We start from the raw sequence: 19258 nt of genomic DNA, 5'->3' as shown, positions 1-19258 counted from the left end.
ACTTTCTAGTTATCAGTGTTATCTGTCTCAGATTATAAACTCTTAGAGAAAAGGAACTATATCTGTTTAACCCACTTTACCCAGAATGAAACAGAGAGAAGCTGAAACCTGACCAATGCCTTTTGGTGCAGGCGCTGCTGCTGCTGCTGCTCTTACCACTTCAAGCAGATCCTGAGGCAAGGTATTTAAACCTTACCTTGAACTCCAGTCAACATTTTCCTAGAAGTCTTAAATTAAAGCCAGGATAGGCTCTTTTCCAGAGCTTTACTAAAGCAGTGCTCAAGGCCAAAATTGCAAGATGTCTTAGATTTGAAATTAATTATGCTTTCCTGATCACATCTACCACCCTTTGGGCAATTTAGGTTTTTCCCTGCACGAACCCATATTCGTAATTTTACACAAGGTACAATCAGAACTCTTACTGTTCTCAACAAGGAATAGCAAAGAGATTACAAGACTTGGAGTCAGATAATCTTTGCCAGTCTTGACCGCTTCTTAGTGAGTTTCGCCTTTGCAAGTTAATCTCTCAACATGGTATTTTTTTCTATAAGTAAACTGCGGATAATAGTACTCACCTCAAATACTTCTGAGGATTGTGTGGAAATCAAGACCCTGCAATAGAGTTCACTGCAAATAAAAAGGCATTCACCTTTCTACTCTTCAATGAACAGGTAAAATCTGGGACAGCAATTTGATCTACCCTGTGCTTCTCTCCTAGGTACCTCAGCCTAATGGGCAAAGTGAAATGGATAATTTCATAGCAGTGTTCCCGCAGACCTAACTTAATACTGCCCTGTGAGTTTGGAGTTTAAAATCCATTTTAAAGCTTTTTACTCCTTTTTTTTTTTTGAGAAAGTTACAAGATATTTTTTTAATATGAAGCACACGCAAAAAGGACAAGTTCTTTCACTTCAGAGGCATCTTCAGGCTAACAGTTCAGATCCTTATCCCCCTTCATTTAAAGGTATTGTTAAAGCCAAATGTCTCTGGCCACTTGACAAAGAATAAAGTTCAGATAGAGGCTGAGCTACCCTATCTTCCTTATATCTTTAATGCCACCAATAAATTTGACTTCTGCCCTTGAAAGCTTAAAACCTGCAACTCCAAATGTAAGTTAAATCTTTGCCATTTAAGACAAGATTGCTGGTGCTCTCTTGATGTTCTGGCTCATCACAGAGGGGAAATCAGTGACAATTCCAAGTGGCCACTTGACTCACCTGAAACCAGCCAGTGTTGACTGACAACCCAGCAAGTATAAGCCTCTATGATGGGAACTGAGTCATTCAAAGACAGTTTTGACTATTGGCCTCAATCATAAAGGAAGATCCAAGGGAGGTGCTTTGTTTTATTTTTAAATAAATAAGGTTTGATTATTTTATCAACCTTCTCAGGGTATAATTTACATAAAATAAAATTCATTCCATTTTAAGTGTACGGTTCCACAAGTCTTGGTAAACATGTATAGTTATAGCATAACCACCACAATCAAGATATAGCACATTTTCAGCAGTGTGATGGTTAGATTCTGATATCAACTTGGCCAAGTGATGATGCCCAGTTGTCTGGTCAGGCAAGCACTGGCCTTGACCTTTGCTGCAAGGATATTTTGCAGCTGGTTGATAAACCAGAAGGCTGGTGTATTAAATCATCAGTCAGTTGATTGCATCTGTGATTGATTACATCTGCCATCAACAAAGGCATGTCTCCTACAATGAGATAATCTAGTCAGCTGAAAGTTTTAAGAAAGAAGAGCAACTCTTTCACTGCTTCTGCAGCCAGCAAACCTCTCCTGTAGAGAGGCTCTCCAGACCCTTCATTGAAGCTTCCAGCTTCACAACCTGTCCTACAGATTTTGGACTCTTCCATTTCCACAATTGCATGAGACACCTTTATAAATCTCATATTTACAGATATCTCCTATTGGTTCTCTTTCTCTAAAGAATCCTGACTAACACAAGCAGTGACAGTGTTCCCTTGTACCTCATTGCAGTGACCAATGGAATTGATTTTTAAATTACTCGAGTATTTTAAGATATAAGAAAAAAAGGTGGGAGGCTATTTGAGTGAGTACACCTCCCAAAAAACAAAATTGAGGTTAAAAACAAAGGCAAGGAAGAAGCAGTACAGGGCAGGACAGGATGGCGGCATAGTGAGAGGTGGAATTTATTTCATCCTTCAGAACATCTAGTAAATAGCCAGGAACCATAGAGAACAACTACTCAGGGGATCAGTGACCAGACACACAGCACACACCAGCTGGAAGGTAGGGAATGGCTGAGATCCCTCAAAGAACATTAAATCTCATAAGTCAATGAAGCTGGTGCCCCTTCCCCATGGGCAGGGCAGGATTGTTCCCCAAGAAAAAAGCAAAAAGACTTTACTAATGTGCAAGTGCTTAGCTCAGCCAAGTTCTAATTGTGGAATTAATTTAAAAATTCTGACTACTGAAAACAGGCTCTGAGCATAGATAAACTTGGAATAAGCACTAAAGGAATGAGGAGTTTTTGCCTCTGCAGAGAGGGGGTGAGGCTGATGCTAAAAAAAAAAAAAACAAACCAGAGGGTTTTTCAGTTGGACATCACAAAATATTGGAATAGGGCTGGATCCCAATAAAACAGAGCATATAGAACCTGAGGATACATAGAGCCACTACCAACTCAAGCTCTTCATTGGGGGACCCAGGAGCAGGGTCCCAGTTTGAAAAACTTTTTTTAAAAACCTCTTCACAGCTCATTAGATAGAAATCTAAATGCTCTTGGGCTCCAGTACTGCCCCAGGCAAAGGCCAAACTAATTCATGCCTGAGAGACAAAGCATTAGTTACAAGAAAGGGGTTAATTCCCTAAAGGGTCTATCTTCCCCAAGGAAAGGGGGTTAGGGAGGCCCTTCTTCAGGGAATTCAGGCCCCAGGGGCTGAAAAACAGAAGCAATGAAAGCCCACCTGCTACTGCAACCTCTGTCTTGAAATCACGCCCCTAGCAGGGACAGTCTGCTGAAATTAAAGGCATCATATCACTTTAAGCTGGTGGAAAGCTGTAGGCAGATAAGCACCACCTGCAGAGCAGGAGAGGAAAAGCACAGAGTCTAGAGGCTTCAAAGGAAAGTCTGATGACCTGCTGGGTCTCAACCCCAGGGAAAATTGATGCTGGCTACTCTCTCCTCCTGAGACATGGGCCTGTCTGGTCTGCAAAATTCTGACTGGGGTTGATAATATCTGAGGAGACCCTCCACCAAGAAAAAGGCTCCATATAAGCAGGGCAAGAAATAAGAAAACAAGAACTGAAAAATTCTGATCAAACAGAACCTATGGTAGAGGTCAAGAATAAGTTGAACTGAATGTCAAAGAACAGATAGAGAACAAAGCCATCCAGCTAGAAAACCGTAAGTAAAAGAGTGAAAGCAACCTCTAAACTAAACTAATTAAGGAAATCAAATGCCTTTGAAACCAGTAAAAAATAGCGAGTCATACCAGGAAAATTGAAGATATGGCCCAATCAAAGGAACAAACTAATCCTTCAAATGAGATATAAGAGTTGAAACAACTAATTCAGGATGTTCAAACAGACAAGCAAAATCTCATAAAAAATCAGGGAGCATGGGTCGTCAGTGGTAGAATGTTTGCTTTCCATATGGAAGATCTGGGTTTGATTCCCAGACCATGCACCAAAAAGAGTCTCATCAAAAATCAAATCAGTGAGTTGAGAGAGGATATAAAGAAGACACTGGGTGAGCATAAAGAACTCAAAAGTTTGAAAAAACAAATTGCAGAACTTATGGGAATGAAAGAAGAGATGAAAAAAAACCAAAAACAATGGAAACCTACAACAATAGATTTGAAGAGGCAGAAGAAACTATTAGTGAACTAGAGGCCTGGACATCTGAAATACAACACACCAAAGAAAATGTAGGGAAAAGAAAGGAAAAATACGAGCAGAGTTTCAGGGAATTGAATGACAAGATGTAGTTCATGAATATATGTGTTGTGGGTGTCCCATGAGGAGAAGAGAAGGGGAAAGGAGCAGAAAGACTAATGGAGGAAATGATCACTGAAAATTTCCATCTCTTAAGGAAGACATAAAATTACAGAGTCAAAAAGTGCAGGATACCCTAAACAGAATAGATCCAAACAGACATACTGCAAGACACTTACTATCAGATTGTCAGATGTCAAAGACCAAGAGAGAATTTTGGAAAGACCAAGAAAAAAGCAATCCATTACATACAAGAGAAGTTTGATAAGACTGTGTGGATTGCTCAACAGAAACCATGGAGGCAAGAAGGCTGTGAAATGATATATTTAAGGTTCTGAAAGAGAAACTTCCAACCAAAAATTCCATACCCAGCAAAACTGTTCTTCAAAAAAGAAGTGGAGATTAAAATATTTTTAGACAAACAGTCACTGAGAGAATTTGTGACTAAGAGACCAGCTCTACAAGAAATATTAACGGGAGCACTATAGGCAGATAGGAAAAGACAGGAGAGAGAGGTCTGGAGAACAGTGTGAAAATAAAGACTATCAGTAAAGGCACAAAGAGAAAAAACTTAGATATGACATTTAAATCTGAAAGACAAAATGGTAGAAGAAAGTACTGCCTTTACAGTAATCACATTAAATGTTAATGGATTAAACTCCCTAATCAAAAGACATAGACTTACAGAACAGAGTAAAAAACAGGACCCATTCCTAAAGTGAGGAGACTCACTTTAGATCCAGGGACAGAAATAGGTTGAAGTGAAAGGCTGGAAAAAGATATTTCATGCAAATAAAAACCAGAAAAGAGCAGGGGTAGCTATATTAATATTCAACAAATCAGACTTCAAATGTAAAACAATTAGAAGACACAAAGAAGGACACTATATGTTAATAAAAGGAACAATTCGACAAGAAGACATAATCATAAACATTCATGCACTGAGCCAGAGCACTCCAAAATACATGAGGCAAACACTGACAACACTGAAGAGAAAAGCAGACACCTCTACCATAATAGTTGGAGACTTCAATTCCCCGCTCCCATCAATGGCTAGAACATCTAGACAGAGGATCAATAAGAAAACAAATTTTGAATAATATGATGAATGCAGTAGACTTAACAGACATTTACAGAACATTACACCCTGCAACAGCAGGGTACACATTTTTCTCAAGTGCTCGTGGATCATTTTCAAGGACAGATCATATGCTGGATCACAAATCAGGTCTCAATAAATTTAAAAAGATTGAAATGATACAAAACACTTTCTCAGATCATAATGGAATGAAGTTGGAAATCAATAACAGGCAGAGGGTCAGAAAATTCACAAATACATGGAAGCTAAACAACACACTCTTTTTCTTAGGATCAACTTTTTTATTGTATATTATAACATATATACAAAGCAAAGAAAGAAAAAAGCAATCGTTTTTAAGGCACTCTTCAACAAGTAGTTACAGCACAGATCCCAGAGTTTGTCATGGACTACCATACCCCATCATCTCAGATTTTTCCTTCTAGCTGCTCCAGAACACTGGCAGCTAGAAGGAATATTAAACAACACACTCTTAAACAACAAAGGGGTCAAGGAAAAAATTATAAGAGAAATCAGGAAGTATCTCGAGACAAATGAAAATGAAAACACAACATATCAAAATCTATGGGATGCAGCAAAGGCAGTGTTGAGAGGGAAATTCATTATTTTAAAATGCCTATATTAAAACTAAAGAAAGATAAAAAATTGAGGAATTAACTGTGCACTTGGAAGAACTAGCAAAGAACAGCAAACTAACTTCAAAGCAAACAAAAAGAAAGAAATAATGAAGATTAGAGATGAAATAGAGAATATGAAAACAATTGAGAAAATCAATAAAACCAAAAGTTGGTTCTTTGAGAAAATCAATAAAATTGATGGACCCTGCATTATCACATACAGGAACTGTTTAAAAAGTTGCAAAAGGGAGCAGACTTCAACTAGAGATATGAATGAAGCTGATCTGGGTAGGACTAAGGTAAATCAGGATACAGGGCAAAGGATGATATGGTCCATATTTTCAAACTTCAACTTCTGTGTAAGACCAAAGGGAGAGATATTTATTTAGTGCAAAACTTATATTTTGGGTAGCACATTACCTAATTTAGCTAGTATAGTCAGTTTAGTTAAACACCATAAGTACACTGAATCTTGAATAGGGTATGAGATCTTGTTGGTCTTTACAGGTTAGCATGATGTCCCAATATATCCCAGAGTAATTTGGGCAGTGAATAAAAAAGTATTTGCAAAGTCCCCTTGGGGACTGGGAAGATAGGAGGAAATACTAAACTTCTGTATCTGGGGAATTCCTGATATTCTAACAAGCAATGGGGACAACCAAATTAATAGGCTGTGTTCTCAATCTTGGGGTTTGCCCCTATAAAACTTATTCCTGCAAAGGATAAGGTAATCCTACTTACAATTATGCCTAAAAGTCACCCCCAGAGAACCTCTTTTGTTGCTCAGATGTGGTCTCTCTAAGCCACCTCAGCAGGTGAACTCACTGCCCTCCCCCCTAAGAGGGACGTGACTCCCAGGAGTATAAATCTCCCCAGCAACGTGGGACAGAATTCCTGGGAGTCACCAGGACCACACATAATGGGATTGAGAAAGCCTTCTTAAGCAAATAGGAAGAAGAGAGAAATGAGACAAAGTTTCAGTGGCTAAGAGATTTCAAGCAAAGTCAAGAGCTTATCCTGAAGGTTATTCTTATGCATTCTATAGATATCCCTTTTTAGTTGATGATTCTTGATTCTTGAGGATGATTGTATAACTATACAGCTTTTACAGTGTGACTCTGTGATTGTGAAAACCTTGTGTCTGATGCTCCTTTTATCCAGGGTATGGACAGAAGACTAAAAAAAGATGGATAAAAAATTAAATAAATAATAGGGGGATAAGGGATAAAACAAATGGGATAGATTGAAATACTAGTGATCAATCAGAGGGAAGAGTAAGAAGTATAGGGTGTATGAGTTTTTTCTTTTTTCTTTCTATTTCCTTTTCTGGAGTGATGAAAATGTTCTAAAAATGATCATGGTGATGAATACACCACTATGTGATGATATTGTGAGCCACTGCAGGTACAGTATGCATGGGCTGTATGTGTATGAAGATTTCTCAATAAAAATATTTTTAAAAAATTTTTAAAAACAAAGGCTGGCCATAAAACCAACTGGAGAGCAACTAAATTCCTCTTAACACATATCAGTTATATTATTTTACATATGCTCCAAACCTAATGGCATTAAAACTCCTACTTACAAAGGTCCTTAATCCCCAACCACACAGGGTGCTGTTAAGGGGCCTCTCTTGGCACTAGCTGAATCTACCAACAGTTCAAGCATCTTGCAAAAGCAAGGGGGACAACTCAGTAGAAGAACTGAGAATGGGAAACTGGTCATCCTTAACAATGGCAATGCTCTTTCATAAACAGAATCAAAGAGTAGCAAAGAGACCTTGCAAGTATAGCAGACAAGGGAGAGCTGACTTCTAAAGTGGTCTGTCTTTCCATTGGTGATGATGTCTATATATTGTGAAACTCAGGTCACTTAATGCTCATCCAACAGTGTCTTTATGACCAACGTAGACAGCAGAAACCCAAGGTGGCTCAGAACAATTAAACAAAAAATGATTTGGCCAACATCCCCAACGTTTTGCAGCTTCTAGTCTTAAATATTGGCAATTTATTTCTCCCACTCTAGCCAGTCAATTCCTCAATCTAGGCATGAAATCACTTCCTCCTCAGACAGCGGTTCTTAGAAACAGCAAATAATAGACTTGAATCATTTCCCACATCCTTTCCAGTAGGTGAACATAAAAACTATAGAGAGAGGCAAAACTGAATATCCCTAAGTTGTTCTAGGGATGAACCCATCATTCATCCTATTTACCAGGGCAAGAAATAAACAATACTGAGCTTAAGTTCAGTCTGTGGTCAGTTTTTATTTGTTTACTAGGAAATAGCTGGTAAGTGATTATTTCTTTTTATCTCACTTTAAGTTGCGTTCTAAGGGTTTCGATACACACATAGCATTACTAAAACGCTGAATCACTACAATCTCAGCTAAATGTAAATGAAAACCATAAATCAGGCCGTTTTATTATACCCAAAGAAGATCATGGAATTAGGCATCATCCATTTTCTTCTTTTAATTCAGGTATACTTTTCTGTGTAACTAGGTAGTAGAATCACCAAATGCATCGGTACAAAATTCAAAACAAGTTTTTCAGTTATTCATTGCATTAACTGTCATAATTATGTGATTAGAATCATAGGACTTTGATTGCTTTATCTCCAAAATAAAGTGTCCACAAAGAGAAGAAATCTCATTCATTCTTTTGATAAATATTCATTGAGAACCTACTCTGTGCTAGGCATGAGCAAATACTTTATCCAGTTTACAGAAACAGACAGGTAACTGTTCTCAATGCTTGTGACAATTGTGATAAAAAGAACCATGAAGCACAAGTACTGAACTCTGCTTTGGGATGGAAGGGACATGGTGTCAAATGTGGTTTTGTAGAGAAGGTGATGTTTGACTCAAGCCTTAAACGATAAGTAAGACATCACTTTACTTATGAAAAAAGAACAAAATGGGATGGTATTTCAAGGAAAGAGGGCAACATGAAGCATAGAGACCAAAAGATTAGGGTATCACAAATGTGCAATCTGCCTGAAAGATAGAGTAAAATGTTGTGGGAGAGAGATGTTTACAGTCAGGAGATGGGATCTCACTCTGCAGCCATTTGAAGCCACCAACAGATTTTAAGCAAAGGAGAGAGATGGCTGGTTTTCTGCCTCAGAACAACAAAACCCACTTTGGGGTGGTCCAGAGTATGGAATGAAAAACAAGTCTGGTGGCAGAGACCATTTCATTGACTATTGCAACAGGCCAAGCAAAACTTTAAGAGAAATTGAACTAGGAAAGTAAAAGTGAGGACAGAGATGAAAGAAAGAAAGATTCAGCAAATGTCTGAAGGATTTTTCTAATAGGACCCAGTGACTAGTTGTGAGAGAGAAGTAGACGCCTAGGATTATTTCAAGGTGATTCACCCAGACAGTAAACATAAGAAGAGCAATTTTTAGGGAAAGCCAAAAAAGTTGTGATTTACATATGTTAAATTTGAGTTGTCTATAAGAGAGCTGTTTGGTGACAGTAATTTGGATATAAAACTCATGGGCAAAATTTTGTCTGAAGAAACAATATGAAAATTAGAAATTATCAATAGTATTTCCAGTTGACAAGGGTTTAATATTTAGAAAATGAAAAGAACTCCTGCAAAACCACCATTAAAAAAAGAAAGCAGAAATCCTAAGTAGAAAAACAAACATGAGACAGAAACAACTAATTAATAGAAGAGGAAACCCAAAAGTCACTGAAGCATAAGCAGAGATGCACAAACTCATTAATAATAAGAGAAACAAAAAATTAAAAGTCATAGCATATTCAAATAGCAATGGCATATTACTCTATATCTATTTGACTAGAAAAAAATTAGAAAGCTAGATAACACCAAGCATTGTCCTGGATACAAGGATGTAAGGAACTTCTGGGGAAGTTGAGTACTGAAACCATTCTAGAATGAAATCTAACTAGTTTTGGTCAATTTTGTCAAGTTCAGTGTAGATACTCTCTCTGACCCCACAATTCTGCTCCTGGATACATATTTCAAAGAAATTCTTACAAAAATCCAAAGGGAGATTGTGCAGCATTATTTGGCAGGAAGCGGGAGGTAGTCTTAGTGTCCACTGCTGAGGAAGTAAAAGGATAAAATGTCACTCTGTGGACTCCTAGGCAACACAGTTCGCAGCCACACAGCAGACGTACAAATAGCAACTGAAAAGATCTTAAAACAGGTCTTGGTGGGAAAAAAGTAAGAAAACAAATGCAATCTATTATACAGTACCAGTCCCAACAGCAACACAATAGAGATACCCAATAACCTCATTTGGTTGTTGTCTATGGTAGGGAAGGCAATGGGAGAAAGGAGGAATACATTAATCTAAAAAAAGCACAAGAAGAAGAAATGTATCTTCCATTGGATCAATTGTGAAAGGATTTTTCACTGATGTGTCTGAGTAACTCACCCCTTTATACTTGAGGTTCAAAACGGGGCAGGGAAAGGATGTGTGACAGATAAAGAAGTAGACTGGCCATCATGCAGGTTATTCTTTTTATTTTTTTTTAAATATTTTTTATTGTAAAATACAACATATATACAAAAAGGTGGTAAATGCCAAAGGACATTTTAACATGTAGCTATAGGACAAATTTCAATATATGTTATAGGTTACAGTTCTACAATTTCAGGTATTTCTTTCTAGCTGCTCTAGGATACAGAAGACTAAAAAGAAATATCAATAATGATTCAGTAGTTATACTCATTTGTTAAATCCTCCTTCTCCTTTGATCCTTCTCCCAATCTTTAGGGCTATTCGGGCAATGATCATTCTAAATCTTCATGTTGAAATGGGTCAACTTTATGGGGTAGGGGGATGCAACTGTTTGATGCTCTTGGAGAGACTGGCAAGTGTGGTTTTCAGGGCTTATCTGGTCTAGGAATTATCTGGAGGTTTTGGGTTTCTAAACGATAAGCTTGGGGAGTGAAATCTTTATAGGGTCTCAGAGCCCTGGGTAGTCTTTAGGGCTTACAGGAATACTGTTGGTTGGGTCTTGGCATACCATGGCAATTAGCAATATCTAGCTCAAGCTTGCATAAAAATAACCTCCAGAATAGCCTCTAGACTTTGAAATCTCTTAGCCACTAATATCTTATTTTGCTACATTACTTTTCCCCCTTTTGACCAGGCAGGCATTGCCAATCCCACGGTGCCAGGGCCAGTCTCATCCCTTGGAGTCATATTCCACACTGCCAGGGAGACTTTCACCCCTGGATGTCATGTCCAATGTAGGGGGGAAGGTAATGATTTTACTTGCAGAGTTGGGCTTAGAGAAAGAGAGGCCACATCTGAGCAACAAAAGAAGTTCTCTGAAAGTAACTTTTAGGCATAACTATATGTAAGCTTAGTTCCTCCGTCACAGAAATCAGTTTCATAAGAGCAAGCATCAAGTTTAAGGAATTGGCCTATTGAGCATTCCTAGCATTTGAGAGACCATCAGGGGTTTCCTAGGGGGGAAAGTTTAATAACTCCATATTTTTTCTCAAGTCCCTCCAAGAACTTTGCCAATACTTTTTAATTATCTCTAGAATGTATCCAGGTAATACATTAAGCTACACAGACTTGCAACACTTTGTTTCCAATTCTACCCTCTATGTGTTTAGGTTGTTTAGCTGAATTGGCCAGACAGATTAAGTTAGATTGTGTGCTACAGAAAACTTATGTTTTGGACAAAACAAACCTTTCTTCTCTTGGTCTCATAGAGTAGGTTAAATTGTAAAATACAGGCAATATTATCCTTTACCCTGTATTGGGTTTACATGCTGGTTATTCTTTGTTGGCCCTTCCATCCTGGGGTCCCCACTTCATTCAATGCCCTTCTCTACCCTACTTTCTGCCCTAAGAGACCAAATTCCATAGATTGTGTCACCTAGCCTCTCCTGTCCTCTGGCTTCCATTTAACTTTGTTGAAAAGGAGGTACCAGCAGGAAACAGGAAAGTGGGAGATGAGAAAGTCTGGGGTACATATACCACCCTGATAAGTTCATCTCCTGTCTGATGGCCCATCTTTCACAATTCTGGCCCTCACCAAGCTGTGGCTGCCCTGATGCCTCCTCTGACCCTTCAGTCCTAGGGGTATTAACAGCTTCTTGCTATTGCTAGTCCCTGGGTACCTCCTCATATCTTCTTGATTCCTTTGGTTTCCTTAAGTTTGCCTATAACTCTGTGTACATGTCTACCATCCAGTACTCTTCAGTAAACCTCTCTTGAGTGTGCCATCTGTTTCTTGCCTGACCCTGACCAAATCAACTATGGAGAGTTTTCGAGGAACAATGAATATGATAAAGGGCTTTCTATTTTCTTTTCCTTCTTTTTTCATGACAGGAGAAATTTGAACATGTTTCTCTGTTGAGGAAAGATAATTCCCATCACTCTGTAACAGAAGCTATAAATGTGAGACTGTAAGCCCTTAGATATTAGCTCACGTCACTATCTCCTCCATTACGGTCGTCTATCATGACTGATCTTAGAGGCAAATAGCACAGATCTAAAGGCCACAGAAAATACCAAGGTCATCACAGATGAATAGACGCTTGCATACTTGCAGGATTAACACTGTCTGGATTCCATCAACCTAATATGTTCAAGATAAAGCTACAGTACATATTTTAGATTGAGGGTTGGCAACAAATAGTTGAAGACTACATTCTGAGCAATAAGTATTTTCACATGTGCTAAGAGCCATTTCTAATCCCAGCATCATAGCCAAGTCCAGCTGCATGTTTCTCATCTTTGGTTCTACCCATAACCTCCTCAGAGAGTCCTTACTTGGCTATCTCATCTAAGTAGGATGTTCCATATGTCCTATTTATTCTCCATTGCTGCACCCAGTTTGCTTCCCCCCCAGCATGTGTTACAATTTGCATTTATATATTTATTTTTTCATCTACTTCTTGTGTGTCTTCATTATGAAACTGCAAGCTCCAGCAGGGCAGGAGACCATGATTGAGTCCAGGATATAGAAGCCCCTTTATAGATACTTTTTGATTGAGTAAATGGTGAACAACAGGGGTGGCACAAAAACCAAGTAGAGGGTGGAAAATGGCCTATTTCCTTTACCGCCTTATTCATGGATGGTGACCTTATCTGGATTTCCACATGGTGAAAACATACTTTTCAGATCTGGCTCCCTTGCAATCTATTCAAGGATGCCACCCTTGTTTCAATCTGTAAATATCTCTAAAAAGTAGGGGTCAAATCTCTGTGTTTGTCTTGTTTTTCACAGCATTTAGCCCAGCCCCAAGTACAAATGGGTGCTTCAAAAATATTATTGAAGGATGATGATACAGGGGATTATTTAGTACCTCTGAGTGAGGTGGAGAAGGAACTCAGGCCACAAAATACTTTGAATGTACTTCACTTCTCAAATTATTTGAATCAAAATGTTTTCAGCAACATGTACTCATCTGCAGCCACAAACCAGACACATTCAGAATGAAAAGCCCCCAAAGAATGCCATTTTTAAGGCCAAAACTGTATTATTCCAGGGTAAATGGAATCCTTGTTTTAGTGACACTGTAAGAGTAGAAATTAAAGACTGCAAGTCTTCCCTTGGGGAACAACAATTATCTGTGAACAATGAAAGCTTGTCTGAATAATTCATCAGTTTCAAGGATGTAGGGTCCCCTTGTTCTGGAATCCCAGGAGTTTTGGAAACTGTGCCATCTCATGTGTCTCAATTACTCCATTGTTATTCTTCTGGGGTCTGGCATTTATGGTCACATACCTATGATTTTATTAATTGAAAAGAAAAAAACAATAACCTATCTGGGGAAACCCGTGTCAAGATAAAAAATTTAAAGCATTTATTTTTACCCAGGATGAAAGAAGTTTATGAAGTGTCCATCATGAGAATTCACCTGGGAGCTACATACCAGATAAAATAACCAAAACAAATCACCACGTCAGAGGCTCACAGAATTCTGAATCTCAACCAGCAGGCATGAATAATCCTTTTAAATGGTCACTTACATATCAGAAGAGGTCCTTTGTGAAATTTCTAAGCAAGGCCTCTGGTTTCTGACTGAAACAGAGATTTATTGGGAAGGGGGGATAAAGTGAAATCTAGAACTACTGGGAAATTTCCATGAGAAAATAAGACAAATGGTTTTTGTTGTCAGATTGAAAGTGGCCTCTCCTGGCCAGGGTTTGCAAAGTTGCTGGCTACCCTAAAGGAGAGTTGGGCAATATTTTCAACTGGTTTCTCAGGAACCATATGATCAAATTATAGTTACTGAGCAGATGAAGTAGTAAACAAAATCAGAAGACCTACTCTCAAATCCTGGGTCAATTTCTTATTAGCTGTGTGACTTTGCAGAGTCACTTAACCTCTCTGATAACTGGTTTACCCATCTTTAATATGGACAGAGTATACCAACCCTAATTACTTCACTAAATTACTGCAAAGATCAAGTGAGATCATATGTTGAAAAATTTAAATGATAAGAGTCTATATGACCAGTAGGTGTTATTATTAAATACACTCTCATATTAAATAACTTTCATAGCACTCAGAAATCTGAGTTCTTAGTCCTAGAGAGGGTCCTATTTTTGTCTTGTTGTCTACAGTGTTACCGAATATTTTTTTGGAAAAAAGAAGGATATAAGTAAAGGCAAATGGAAAGAACCATGGAATCATACACACTACTCTTTGGTGCTGCCAGGCAAGAATTTTTAAGTGAGACAGGGTTTATCATTGGCTTGATACCAGTATCACCTCAGGGGAAGAAGTAAAGTGAGGCATATCTAAAAGGTATGTGGTTCTTCTCCCCTTTGATCATAGGATACAAGGTCAATTTCCAACAATCAATTGTATTTCTAATTACTAGCAGAGAACAACTGGAAAATGAAATTCATGAAACTATTCTAGTTACAATTGCATCAAAATATATAAAATATTCAGGAGCAAATTTTACAAAAATTGCATGAGAGCTCTACACTGAAAACCACAAAATACTAGTGTGAGAAATTAAAGAAAACCACATAAATGAAGAGTTATACCACATTCGTGGATTGGAAGACTCAATATTACTTAAATGCAATTCTCTCCAGATTGATCTACAGACTCAACAAAATTCCAATCATAATCTCAGTAGTCCTTTTGGTATAAACTGGCAAGTTGACTCTGAGATTCATATGGAAACATGGAGGACTTAGGAGATACATATATATTATTAGGATATTTATATAATTATTATTATATATAATTTTAAGCTAGGCAAAGAAAAAATGTGTTGAAGGACTCATTTGATTCCAAGTCTTTGTATAAGATTTCAGTAATCCAAACAGAATAAAATAGAGAAATCACATATATATGGTCAACCAGTTTTTAACAAAAAAAGCCAAGGCTATTTAGGGGATAAGAAATTCAGACTACAATAAGGTAAAAAGTAAACCTCAACTCCTACCGTACCTGACACACAAAAAATTAATTCAAGATCAATCATAGATTTAAATATAAAAGGTAAACTAACTACAAAGACTCTAGAAGAAAACATAATATGAAATTTTTCTGGTCCCGGAGTAGGCAGAGATTTCTTATAGAGGACAAAAAAAGTATATATTAACCATAAAAGAAAACATTAATAAACTGAACTTCATCAAAGTTTTTAAATTCGGCTCATCAAGACGCCAGTAAGGAAATGAAAAGGCAAGCAGCAGCAAGAAAATATTTGCAATAAACATATGTCACAGAAGACTCCTATCCAGAATATATAAATAATTCCTACAAAGCAGTAGCAAAAAGAAAAATAGCCCAACTTTAAAAATGTGCAAAAGACTTGAATAGACACATTACAAAAGACAATATACAAATGGTCAATAAATACGTGAAAAGGAGCTCAACATCATTAGTTCTCAGAGTGATGCAAATTTAAAACACAATGAAATAGAATTGTGAAGATTAGGGGCAAAAAAACTGACAACACCAAATGTTGGTGAGAATATGAAGCAACTGGAACTCTCACAGATTGTAAATAAAAGTGTGAAATGGAAAAGAGTTTGGCAATATCTTATAAAATTAAGCATACACTTATCCTATGACCCACATTCTGCTTCTAGATATTTACCCAGGAGACATAAGACATATCCACAAGTAGACATGTATAAGAATGCTCTTTGCCTTGTAATTCATAATAGCTAATAACTAGAAAGAACGCAACTGTCCATCAACAGGAACATGGATAAATAAATCATGATATATTTATATAGTATATATCATACAATAATAAAAAAGGAAAAATTACACATACAACTACATGGATGGATAAAAATATTACATTGAATTGGGAAAAGGCAGTTACAAATGAGTTTGTAGTATAGAGTCCATTTATGTGAAGTTAAAGAACAGGCAAACTAATACATGGTGATAAAAATTAGGATGATGGTTTCCTATGTAGGATTGCAACTGACCGGAAGGGGGCACAGGAAAAAATTTATGCGATGATGAATCTTGGGTGCCTGAATCTGGGTGGTGGTATTTATTAAAAGTCATTAAATTGTACTGTTAAAGTCTCTGCATCTCACTGCATATAAATTTATCTCATAAATGAATGAATGGATAGATGGATAAACAAGAAGACCACACAAACCCAGGAAGATGGGACACTACTCAAGACAATAGGTAACACATCAGCTCTCTTCAAAAATTAGGTAAAAGAAAAGGATTGTGCTAGATTATAAAAGACTTAAGGGACATAACAAGCAGATGCAATGTGTGGCTTTGAAAGGGACACTGCTTTGGGAGAATCATCCATAAAAGACTTTTGGGGGACACTGGGGAAATCTGAATATGATCTTAAAAATTTACTAATAGAAAGTCAGAGATTCTTGATGGAAAAGAAAAAGTAGGTTACAAAGAAGTACGTACTTTTTAATCTCTTTTTGGCATTTAGGAAAAGTCAGATATGCATATTATATATTGTAGAACAGATTTAGCAAGGAAAATATATCCACCTCTTAGCAAAGTTAACTGTGGGAAGAATGTTTAAATTTTCTATTTTTATTTGTATTTTCTACCATGCATATGCACTGCTTCTGTAATAATATATGTAGTTTGAAAATATTAGACTTGAAAATTCACTGATTTATAAGATAAGGTAAAATATGATTAAGGGAGGGGAGCATAAAGAGATAGAAGTCTAACACTCTTTATTCCCCATGCAGTGAATCCCCTACGGAATGGGTACTTCCATGCACTACTTCATTTTACTTTCAAAATAAACCTATGAAATATCATTCCGATTTTGACAGTGCAAATAAGAGTACCAGCTAGTCTGTGAACAAATATAACCTGACTCCAAAATCCATGCTCTTTCCATCTCATTTGCTTACACTTCCAATTTATTAATTTTTTATTTACTAAACATAAATAAACCATGTACTATGTGCCAGGGTAAATGTTTTACATGAATTACCTCATCCATACCTCATAACAATCCATGTCAAGATGACACTATTATCATTCCCATTTTACAGATAAGAAAATTGAGGTACAGGAGTCAAATAAATCTCCCAAGTCCCCACAGCTAATAAGTGGCAGAAGCAAGGATCAAACTCAGGCCTCTTGACTGTAGAATCCATACTGCTACCCATTATCCTATACCATGTCTCTAAGTTCCCATGCTTTCAAAAATTTGTGACAGCTACAGAGAAAAGGGGCATGGGCATCAGAGACCTACTGCAAGGTTTTTCATGGTGACAAACTCACTTACCTGTCCAGGGCCGTGCTGGTTGGCATACTCCTCCCAAACCCTCGGACCCCAATCTGACGGAAGTATGGAATGCAAGAGAGGTTGGCAGCGATGATGGCCAGGGAGTCAGAAGGGCTCACAAAGAAGCCATTTTGACCTAGGATCATGTAACGATCCTGTAGGAAGGAATGTATGACAATGATCAGACAGAGGCATCTGCTGTGGGCAGTCCATTCCCATGATCCCCAGAGACCCCTTTCCTGCCATTCTCTATTTATACAACTTGAAGGAGGCCAAAGAGGGCTGGGAAACTTTCTTTTAAATCTCTGAATCTTTCAGTATCCAGAGTCTTGACAAGACTAGGAATGTGTCAAGGCCAAGGTCCCACCTGTGGAAACGTGGGTGATGACCTTATGCTTCAGTAACCTCCATATCCTTAATTCCTTTTTTCCCCAAGCATTATGGAGAATGACACTTTTTACTGAAATAGCTGATTACTTGACATGGTACTTTTAACCAAACCAGCTATGAATAAAGATTTATTGAATGAATGTTCTTTTAAAAGAAAAAAAAATCTCCTTATTACATAAAGCTAATCTGGAACAAAGAAAAGTAATTGTTATTTAATTGTAATATTTAGAAATTAAACAGAAGAGCAGATGCAGAAACAATTAGGGTGCATATGCCTGATGCATGTTAGTAGTAGACATCTACATTGGTTCTCTAGCTTTGGATGCTTGGGTCATTATATGATAAAAGGCTTAACAGGCAGAAAATTTTCCTACTTACTCCATCAGCATCAAATGCAGCTCCAAATCCATATTCCCCTCCTTTCATGGCTTCCAGAAGCGTTGTTGCATATGTCAGGTTTGGGTCAGGATGCTGCCCTCCAAAGTCTTCCAAAGGAACACAGTTTATTGCAGAATTTGCTGGGGCACCCAGCTCATCACACAGAACTTTTCTCACATAGGGTCCCATCACTAAAAAAGAATACACAGCAATGCGAAATACTTGCAGAACCTCCAGGGTGTCTTATTTGGTTAGCACAAGAAAAGCTACTTAATACCCAGGAAAAAAAATTCTATAGGTTTTTCCAAAATATAACATGAATAATACTTACTTCAAATACTACTTATTGAGTACCAAGAATGGGCCATGTTCTGTGCTTGTTAAATGAAGATATATGCAATAATCCAATTTCATGAGATTTTTTCTCCCAAAACTCCTCTAAGATGTTTCCAGAAAGATACTGACTACTTAATAATGATTCACTGCCTGTTGGTTTTTATGTATTAAGAGCTTCAGTGGAATATATGCATAAGCCCTAAAAAGGTCCTAGCAATGAATTTTGTCTTGGAATATTTTTTTAACTCTATCAAGTATGTAATTAAATGCTGCAAACCACTGAAACATATGAAACTAAACACATTTTACAAAATAAACGCTGTGGAGTAGTGTTCCCAGTTCAGTGTACAGCTATGGAATGCCTAACATGGAAGCCCTGTGTTAGGAACTATGAGGATCATAAAGAGACAGAAAAGCACTCTTTTTTTTTTTTTTAAAAGGAAAGACAGAGAGAAGGAAGGAAGGATAGAAGGAAGAAAGGGAAACATTTTTTCTTGTTTTATTGTATTTTGTTTTTCCGTTTTTTTTTGTTACATGGGCTGGGGCCGGGAATCGAACCGAGGTCCTCCGGCATAGCAGGCAAGCACTTTGCCCGCTGAGCCACCGCGGCCCGCCCAGAAAAGCACTCTTAATCTAGCAGTGGAATGAATAAAATCTACAGATGAGTGACTATAACGGTGAGACCAAAAGAGAGGTGCCATTCAATATATATTTATGAAGCAATTAGATTCAATGGCTTAAGAGAAGGAACA

General features: G+C 37.5%; 1 protein-coding gene across 1 annotated transcript in view; it reads right to left on the bottom strand.

The window, feature by feature from the left end:
• The window catches only part of PGM5 (phosphoglucomutase 5), a 165139-nt gene that overhangs the window by 115020 nt on the left and 30861 nt on the right, over positions 1-19258 (bottom strand). Inside the window, exons 5-6 of the mRNA XM_077148353.1 lie at positions 18171-18361; positions 17403-17557 (exon numbers count right to left, since the gene is read on the bottom strand). Of these exons, the coding sequence (XP_077004468.1) occupies positions 17403-17557; positions 18171-18361 (346 nt within the window). The remainder of the gene's footprint in view (positions 1-17402; positions 17558-18170; positions 18362-19258) is intronic.

The sequence above is a fragment of the Tamandua tetradactyla genome, chromosome 2, assembly GCF_023851605.1.
Source record: "Tamandua tetradactyla isolate mTamTet1 chromosome 2, mTamTet1.pri, whole genome shotgun sequence".
Taxonomy (NCBI): Eukaryota; Metazoa; Chordata; class Mammalia; order Pilosa; family Myrmecophagidae; genus Tamandua; species Tamandua tetradactyla.
This window is presented reverse-complemented; position numbering and strand designations above follow the sequence as displayed.